The sequence below is a fragment of the Agrilus planipennis genome, unplaced genomic scaffold (genome assembly GCF_000699045.2).
Source record: "Agrilus planipennis isolate EAB-ADULT unplaced genomic scaffold, Apla_2.0 scaffold3, whole genome shotgun sequence".
NCBI classification, from domain to species: domain Eukaryota; kingdom Metazoa; phylum Arthropoda; class Insecta; order Coleoptera; family Buprestidae; genus Agrilus; species Agrilus planipennis.
The window spans coordinates 2,371,306-2,380,976 of NW_020442460.1; the positions used below are offsets into that span (position 1 = coordinate 2,371,306).

The 9,671-nt window shown below is 36.5% G+C and overlaps 1 protein-coding gene across 1 annotated transcript in view; it reads right to left on the reverse strand.

Moving 5' to 3' along the window:
* The window catches only part of LOC108742144 (neuropeptide CCHamide-2 receptor-like), a 51,484-nt gene extending 44,705 nt beyond the window's left edge, over nucleotides 1-6,779 (reverse strand). Inside the window, exon 1 of the mRNA XM_018477208.1 lies at nucleotides 6,557-6,779. Within this exon, the coding sequence (XP_018332710.1) occupies nucleotides 6,557-6,771 (215 nt within the window). The 5' untranslated portion in view covers nucleotides 6,772-6,779. The remainder of the gene's footprint in view (nucleotides 1-6,556) is intronic.
* Nucleotides 6,780-9,671: the final 2,892 nt, after the last annotated feature.

Here is a 9,671-nt window from a genome sequence, read left to right on the forward strand (position 1 = left end):
GGCGGAAGGCCCTCTTCAGCCTGCTTTCAGGAATCGTGGGAATGGGTGGGTGGTGGTTCGGGTGAGAAAGATGAGACGGACGAAATGAAGACAGAAGAGAGTGAAAGATTATCTGTGGAATATTACTGCCTCAGCATTTGCCTATGTGATCCAAGGAAACCACAGAAAAACTTTTACCAAGGCAGACGGACCCGGAATCGAACCGGCGTCCTCCCGAATGCTGAGCAATGGTCTAGACAGGCATTATCTGAGAACACCAATGTCTATATATATATATGAACAGTTTCTGAGTAGAAATCGAGTACGTATGATTAGAATTGTACAGAGGAGGATGGAAACAATAACAGAAAACTATAAGGGGAAGATCTATTTGGGTTTAGAAGAAATAGAGGAACGCGGAGGTCATTCTAGTTTTACGGGTAACGATTAAAAAAGGAAAGCGTGCTGACATAGAATTTGTAGATTTAGAAAAAACTTTTGACAATGTTAAATGAGACAAGATGTTAAATATATTTAAAATGTAGGTATGAGTTATAGAGATAGAAGAATGTTACTTAGTTTGTATAAAGAGCAACAAGCAGATATAGAGCTGGGGCTGCAACGTAGAGAAGTAAATATTAGGAAGGGAGTCAGACACGGTGTCATGTGGGTTGTTCTAGTTTTTGGGGAAATGCGAAGATTAGCTCAGGATAGGAAAGAGTGGGGGTGCGTGTCTAACCAGGCTTAGGACTGACGACTTTATGATGATGATGGTTGGCAATCTGGATAATTGTTAATCCATATAGGTCTGGATAATTAAATCTCCATTGTATTTTGAATGGGTCCACTCTAAAACCCCGGTAGCCACAATTCGAACACCACAAATTCCCACAACAATACGCCCGATAGTAAAAATCCCGACAATCTAAAATCCTGCAATGGACTAAAATATGGAATAAGAAATAAAGCAACGTAACCTAACCGAAACCAAATTTAATAGAACTAAAGTCCAAATACTGGAGTCTCCATTGTTGTTCTAAGATTTAGGTTTAGCAATAAAGGGTTTTCGGACTTGTAGAAAATAAGGTGACCAACTGAGTGCGAACAAAAGTTTAAAGTCGACCTTTCAATGGATTTATTGTATCTGTACTGTGACGTTATTCCTTCCTACGAGTGCTATAAGAATTTTTATTACTTCTGAAGTTTTATTACTCAGGATGCCTTACACGAACATCAGCTAAGGATAAAGTAGGCGTGGAAAATAGAGATCACATTCAGACGACCACAAAAGAAAAAAATGTTAAATTTATTTTCTGACGTAAAGAAACATTTGCTTTATACAAGTCAATTCCTAACATTCGTCTAAAGATGTTTCCTTTTAGAAACCCATAACTTCAACTTTCCTATTTTCTTATATAATTTGATTCAAAGTACGTCAATTATTTCATATACTTATTATTATCAGAATTTCTAATAGAGCATGAAACTATCACTAAAAGTGTCGATAATTTTGAATTAAATACTAAGTATATAAATTTGACCTGTATGTGCCTGTTACATCGAGTTTACTCTTAACCTCAATATTCACTGCACAATTTTCCGCTCTTTCATAAGAAATTTTTACTTCAAAAAGGTATATATAGGTAAAAGAAGCATCCCTGTGATACAAAGCTGCATGACAGGGAGGTTTAGACCAAACGTTAGCATTTGGAATAATATTGGATTGGATCGATTTCGGGTCCGTCTTCCCTTGTCCAAGTTTAAAAGAAAGCTATCCTCTTTACCGTCCACAGTAGTCCAGAGAGATTGATCGCTCCAAGCATTAACAATTATGAGGGGATTAAATAGTACACGCGCCGTAGAGTCATGCTTATCGGTTTTAGATATCATGAGTTTAATATTTGGAATAGAGATTTGAAATTTTGTAGCAACATAGATAAAGCTTTGTTCTAAAGTCTGTCGAAGGCTATTTTTTATTTTTTTATTTCTATTGAAAATACGTGCCCTACAAGAAGCANAGGAGTTAGGAGGGGTAGAGGTAGGCCTAGATTCGTAAATAGTTAAGAATGTAAGTTGTTCTAGTTTTAGGGAAATGCGGAAATTGGCTCAGGATAGGAATGAGTGGAGGTGCAGTCTTAGGACTAACGATCTTATGATGATTAGTTAGATATATCTAATCCAATATGAAAAATTATTTAGCCAAAATGGACGAGCAGTGTAGTAATGTTTCGCTCATACGATGGTAGTTACCCATATAACGACAACGTAACAAAACCAGTCGATCAAAAGAATAATTTGGCCTCTATCAGCTTAATTACCGCTGTGTGCATGGTGTACTAATCCAGCAGGAGGCTGGGCAAGCCGGGCCGCCACATCACGATCATCCATTTGTAACCGACTGCTCATAATTTAACCAAACCAGAGAATACAATCCAATCAAATCGTATTCGTAACTACCCCAAAAAGCCAACAGTAATTAACGTAATTTATAATACAAAGCGGGCCCGACCGATTACGTCATTAACGATCCTACAACGTTCAATCCGCACCATTCACATCCACTCGTGGCTTTACCAACGAAATAATTAATTCAGTTGAAAGGAATTCACCAAAAAATAATATATAGATTACTTACACGGAGTCTGATGTTAAACCGATCGTTGTTTCAAGGAGGTATGTGCCAACACCCTACAAAATAAACGACACTTATTAAACAAAAAACAAAACAACATGAAGAATTTACTACAACAGATCGTGATTGTGTTCCAGAAATCTCTGGAATAGAACGAGAATGTGAAGACTAAATTGTTAGTCACAAATATAACTTTAAATGCAAAAATTGTAAAAACTGAAGCTCAAAAAGCATTTCTAGCAAATAAATTATTATTTTATATTGACAACCTTTTCTCCATTTTTAATTTGTATTACTGAAGCATTCGTCATTCCAGGACTACAACGACGACATTCGCCAGGAGCAAATGTGGGAGATGCAGGTATTATCAAGTCAAAGAAACAACAATAACAAATGTAATGATGGCATTGCTATCAATCAAAATTTATCGCTCGACTGCCCGCTAGATGATAGTCTTGACGGGGATGCCATGGAAGGTACACCAGACAGTTCAGCCGAGGACCATCCAGCAATGAGAGGGATACAATCAGGTAAGTAAAGAACCGATTCTCTTACTGTTTTTTCCGTAATCAATATGTATTATAAAAGAAAGTGTACAATGTGCGTACCGGTAAAACTCAGAAAAGGGTTTCGGCACGATAAAGAGAGTACCTAATATGGTGTGCTAACACTCTATCTCCCGTATATGAAGAAGGTTCCCGTTTTCACCTAAAGAGCGTACTTTTGAAGATATAAGGAAGGGAATTTTCGCCCTTTAGCAATTTTTAGTATATTCGACGGCATTCGAGATCATTTCACAACATTCTAAAATGTTCTGGAATGTTGTGGAATGTTCGTGAACATCCTAAATCATTCTTGAAAATTCGAGAAGAGAACACTCTCGAATGTTGTGGAATATTCTGTGGACCATTCGAAGCTTTTTTTGTATGGCTGGAGCTGTCTATGGTAGGGGTATGTAATCTGTCGTGGCTTCCAACGTTCGGGGACATCCCGGAACATTCTGGAATGTTGTACAATGTTTGAGAATACTCTGGAATGTCCCTGATCATTGTGAAACGCTTCAGAATACACTCGAATGTTGTGGTATGTTCTAGAACATTTTGGACTATTCGAAGCCTTTTTTTATGTGGGTAGGGCTACCTATGTACTGTCTATTTCAATGTGTTAGAATTGTGACCTTGAAGAAATCTGCGCGAAAATAAAAAGAGTACACACTAGCCGTGAACGAGCAGAGCTCTCTATGGGCGGTCTTAGGAGATCGCCTAGAACTGTACAGTACTTAACGAAAATGTTTAGCAATTTCTTAAAACAAAAATGTATATAAATTAACAATAGAAAACAAAGCAAATGTTTTATAGGTGTGTAGAACGTTAAGTTAATTCACTTGTCATTATTTTTGGCTAAATATGCTTTTAAGTATTCTTAAATTTTAACGAGGCAGTTTAAAAAATTTTGTAAATGGTACTGTACATTTTTGTCTAGCTCTCGATGGATGATCGGTGAAGAAATGAGCTCCGCAGACACATATGATTGAATTTGGAATTATGCTACGGTGCATCCTAATAAAGGGAAGGGTCATATCTCTAACTTCTTGAAACGAACAGTACCTCTTATACTGTACAGTTTATCCTTTTTTTCCCAACTATTACGCAATCTCATATTAACTTCCTTAGTGAAGCCGGGTAGTAGTTATATAAACTGTAAATAATTTCCTGTAGTAAGGAGTTTTCAGAATTTATAATATCCGTTTTTCTACTAAAGTTTTTTGTCGAATCAGTTGCTGACATGGACATTACAGAACTTAGTAGTGTGTCACGAAAGCAATAGCTGTAACAGTTCCACATTACTTTACACTTTTCAGAGTCAATCGATAAGCATGTATTATCGCATCTATGTACTATACGAAACATTTTAACGCCTTTCGACCCTATTGAAGTCATGTAAAAAAGGTTTTGGGAGAATGACAGCTTGTTATCCTCAGATTGCGTTTATCTCGCATTTTTCTTTTTGACAGCTGCTCACACGGCAAACTTCGCATTTAACGGGCGTGAACTCCTCTCCGTATGTATCTGAAAAAATTACAACGAAATCGTCAAAAAATTTTGCTCCGTGTTCCGCCACGGAAGGGAGATAAATTCACTTCAGTGTGTAACTGAATAAAACATTTGGTAAAGTTGCCGGGTGTATCATTTTAAACTGCTCATCGTTATGAATGTGGAACCTCAAAACCTGAAATTTTTAAAGTACTTAATGCTAAAGATTTTGACATAATTTCCATCGTACATCGTTTTTAATTGATGATATTGTAAAAAAACTTACGTACATGTCAGTTAATTTTATGCAAGTCCATAACCTATTTGAACTTCGCATATCATCATCATAAGTTCGTCAGTCCTAAGACTAGTTGGACACGCACCTCCACTCTTTCCTATCCTGAGCTAATCTTCGCATTTTCCCAAAACTAGAACAACCCACATCCCTAGCTATTTTCCAACAGTAATCTAATCTAAGTCTATCTCTGCTCCTTTTAACTCTGCCTCAATTTTGTCTCTGAGTAGACCTTCATGCCTGAGAAGGTGTCCTACCAACCTATCTCGCCTATTCCTTATTGACTTCCATAGAATCCCCTGTTCTTCTTTTCTTTCTAATACCTCTTAATTTTTAACCTTCTCTATCCACGGTATTTTCATTATTTGACTGTAACACCACATTTCGAACGCTTGTAAACTTTTTTTTCAGCCGCGCCCACCGTCAATGTTTCGCACCCGTACAGCACCGCACTCCGAACATACACCTTCAACCAATCTTTTTACAATTTCTAAATTAAGCGTTTGCAAGCATAGAAGTGACTTCTTTTTATTGAAGGCTACGCTATCCTCTACTTTATATACCAACTACTCCTTCCAGGAACTTTCTGAGCTAATTTCAGCAAGAAGAAAAACCAACGAATAAACTATCTGTCGATGGCTCGATTGTATGAATGCATGTGAGGACTACTGGGACCCTAGCGATACAAATTTCAAGATAATATTTTTCTTAGGAGAATAGCTAAAAAGTTTTTCGTACTAAACACGGGTTCCTTGGAATCCATAGCGATGGTGACGGTAATTACCGTGGTACTCGTACAGTATGGAATAGTCTCACTTTCTGGCATTGAAAATGAAACATTCTTGTAAACAAGGATTTAGAGAAGTAAATAGATAACTTATTGCTTTGCAGGGAACAAAGGCGACAGTAAAGCTAATTAAGGATTATATCTGTCAGGAAGGGTGATAAAAGGCTAGCAGCAAGGAAGGAAAATCAAATGTCCAGATAATCTTGGATTTGATAAAACTGTTCGTTATCTTACACCGGATTATTTGGAATTATCTCTTGAAATTATTTTTTATGCAAACAAATTGTTGCTGTGGTTCGTCACAAAGTTGCAATGGGTATTTCTTGCCTGTTTTATAGGTATTTAATAGTTTTCTCAGTTGCGTACTTTCAAATTCACCTGTCACTTAACTGAAAGGGATAATACGTGATGAAAAGAAGTAATTTTCTTAAATTAAGTATTAAAATTTATTTAAAGTTGATTTTACTCCCAAGTCCTATATNACATATGAGTGATTTAAATCTCCTATTGCTAGACTTCATTAATTTATTCTCTCTTAACAAATGTCTCCACGTTTACCTACTAACTGTTTTTGGTTGTAATAATAAAAGAAACAAAATAAACGAAGAAGCGTTTGTATCGTGTAAGTAGATACGTATTTCGCAACCTATTGTAATTCAGTAGGCGCTTCTTAATTTAGATTGTGCAGCCAAAATAACATTCGTGACCTCATCGTGTAAACTGATAAGCATTTCTCTTTGTTAACTTCATTCGTATCTTTTCTTTATTTGTCGGTGAGAAAGGTTGTGAGTAGGTACTAGAAAGACAGTTGAAGAAATATTGCTACTCACGTGTTAGGTACATTCCTCATTGCCCTATGTCGGAGGAAAATTATGACCAAGGTGCCGTTCCCCAGGACTCCCACGACGAAAATAATGAAGAAGAGAATGGGAACTATGTATGTCTCGGGGCGCTGGTAATAGGGTGTATAAGTCCTTTCAGGATCGATGGTGGAAAAACTCAGGTTTTCCCAGTTAAGTGCCTCTATTTCCAGAACTTCCTCCATTCCTATGCCATTTGCTGAAACAACGGAACTTTGTATACAAAACGTGTTCTGTTCCTTTTCTCCTTGACAGATTAGGTACATGCAACGAACCGTTTAATTCACCCTAATAATTCTGCATTCACCTTATCTACTGTTTTGAAGCTACATCAGGGTGGAAAAGGTATATTCACCTGTTACCTACTGTAAGACGCTTATCTAGTAGGCACCTATTAATCATTTATTTTATAACAGAATCTTTTATAACGGAATACTCTCTGTAACGTAGGCGTTACCTAAAATCAATTGGATTACTCATTTATTGACCGCTTGTGTTGAACGAAATACTTCACCACCTTCCTGGGTGCGAGTCAACAAAAAGCTGAGACCAGATCAATCGTTTTTTATCTCGCGGTCAACTGCTAACTTCATACTGTTGAGTTTCCGTTTTCTAAGCGCGCGCAATTTCCGTTGCTCGTTGCGCGCGCATCTTCGTTGCATGCAGCGAAAATTTTACTCTTAATGCTCCAAAACGAACATAACCTCAAAAATTCCTTTAATACTTGTGATATAAAAGGGAGGAGCAAGCGTTGTCAGAAGGTGTTTACATGAAGCAATTTGTTCTTAATTTAACGAAACTACAAATGATTATAAATTGCGATCTACATCTCCTATTTTTAATGAACTTCTGATCAAGGATTTAATGTTCCCTATTCAATTTTAACATCTTTTAACAGAGCACCATTAACAAAAGATAAACGCAATGGGTGGCACCTTGTATCTGTCCGGTATTAATTAGTTTAGGTTGGTTGTTTCTTATTATTTCACTGTTAATTACTTATCAGCTGGATCCAAAACCAAATAACGTAAAATTTTTTATTGAGATTTTATCAAGAATCGAATGGTAATTAGAAAATACCCAAAACATGTAGTTGTATTGTTCTTTTACTTCCTGTGTGTTCGTTCAGGAAAACTTGTTTTAGAAGCGAGATCGAGTTTTCCTTGTGGTGTTAATTCAATAAACAGCTGCGCCTTCAAGTATTTGACGTTTATTGGACCATTGATGTGCCAATTGTCAAAGGACACTCGGTGCAAACTGCTAGCGAATTAATCGATTCTACGTCAGCTGTAACTTTCGTGCCATTTGGCGTAATAAAGTAAAGCTAACTTCACATCTAAGACTTACAATTAGGTACATAGGTACCTACCATATCTTTACGGATATGCTCAATGTACGTGAGCAGTACAAGTGGGAATTTATCAAATGTCTGTACGAATAAAGGGAGCGCATGTGGCATTGACAGTAATTGTATCGATCGATCTGAAATAATGGGAAAACGAATTGACAATTTGTTGTGAGTTACAGTCAAGAAGTTTTAATAATCGATCTAACTTGAAAGTTTTCAATGGAATGCTTTATCTATCAAGGGTGTAACAAAAAAATATATACAAAGAGGTGGATGAGATTACATATAATTATAACTAGAATTATTTGTAACACAAGTAAATAAAAGTATGCACAATTTTGAACGGAAGTAGTAGCAGAAGGATAGTGAAGGCGAGCAGCTTGTACACACTAGCGATGTAAATTTTTACGGAAGCGGAAACGTAAACGAAAGCGGATGCGGAATCGGTTGCGGAAGTGGATGCGGAAGCGAAACTGTAATGATTTTAAGTGATTCTTTACTCTTTAATACAGAACTCGTGTGTTCTTTTTGGGAATACTCCGTTACAAATTTTGCATTTAGCATTTGCATGGTTAATATCAATAAAATAATGCCAAATGGAAGTTTTTGGATTCAAAATTGCACTTTCAACTTAGAATTTCCATCACGGAGCAAACACTATAGAATATATTAAAACTGGCTATGGGGGAAGTGAAAATTCTGGACGTTCTTAGATTAAAATAGGAGACTAATAAGAGAATAAAATTTGGAAAATATCAACATACGAAATACTAGGAAATAAATTTAAACCCTAAACTACAACAGTTATTTGTACAGGGGTAATATTATTATTAACAAAATTTTGCCGTCTACTAAAACGCTGCCTTGACGATAAAACTTCATAAACTTAAACGCTTTATAATACGTTCACAATGTTACAGAGGGTTCACTGAAAGCTGGCGCAGATACCTGAACAACAGGCGGCTTTGCAATTCCATTTGAATTGTGTTTTGAAAACGGCCAAGTTCAGTCAACAGATAAAAGCAATAAATTTTTACGACTTGTTTTATTGTTCCGATATATTGATTTTCAAAAAGATGAGAAATGAGATTTGGTTAAGTTCCGATAACTTTCCGTTACAAAAATGCGGAACTATATGCAGAAGCGGATATGAAAATGTATGCGGAACTTGCATGCGTGCCATTTGGCGTTGCCCGTTTACATGTCGCCCGGTATTTGTTATCGTTATGATTATTTCATATAGGCTAGAGTCACCATGGACCTAGATCCTCCACAGTACCTAGAAAATTGCTCTAAACGACAAGAAGAATGTGTATCTATTGAGAATTACATTATTATCTAACCGATATCATGATGAAAATGCTTATAATTTATTATTGTACCGAAAATGTCACGTCGACTTGTTCCAACCATTATTTAAGATGGAAATTTCATCAAACGACTGTTGATATTACCCGCATTTTCGAGCGCAAAAAAATCGGATAAGCAGCTTGTCAAGCTAAGTGGAAAATTAGTTTGGAGTTTTCCCTTTACTAAAACTGTGGAACACTGGACTGAAGGATTAGGACTCCGTGATTGGAAGGGGATTGATTACATCTCAAATACACGGGTTAATGTATTTATCTTCCTGTTTATATTTAGATACGTTATGACAGTAAACGGTAATGGAATCCTTTTGTAATTAGATATTGTGTGTTGTGGATTTCGCACTTTCCTATAGAACTCTTCTAAGGTTTT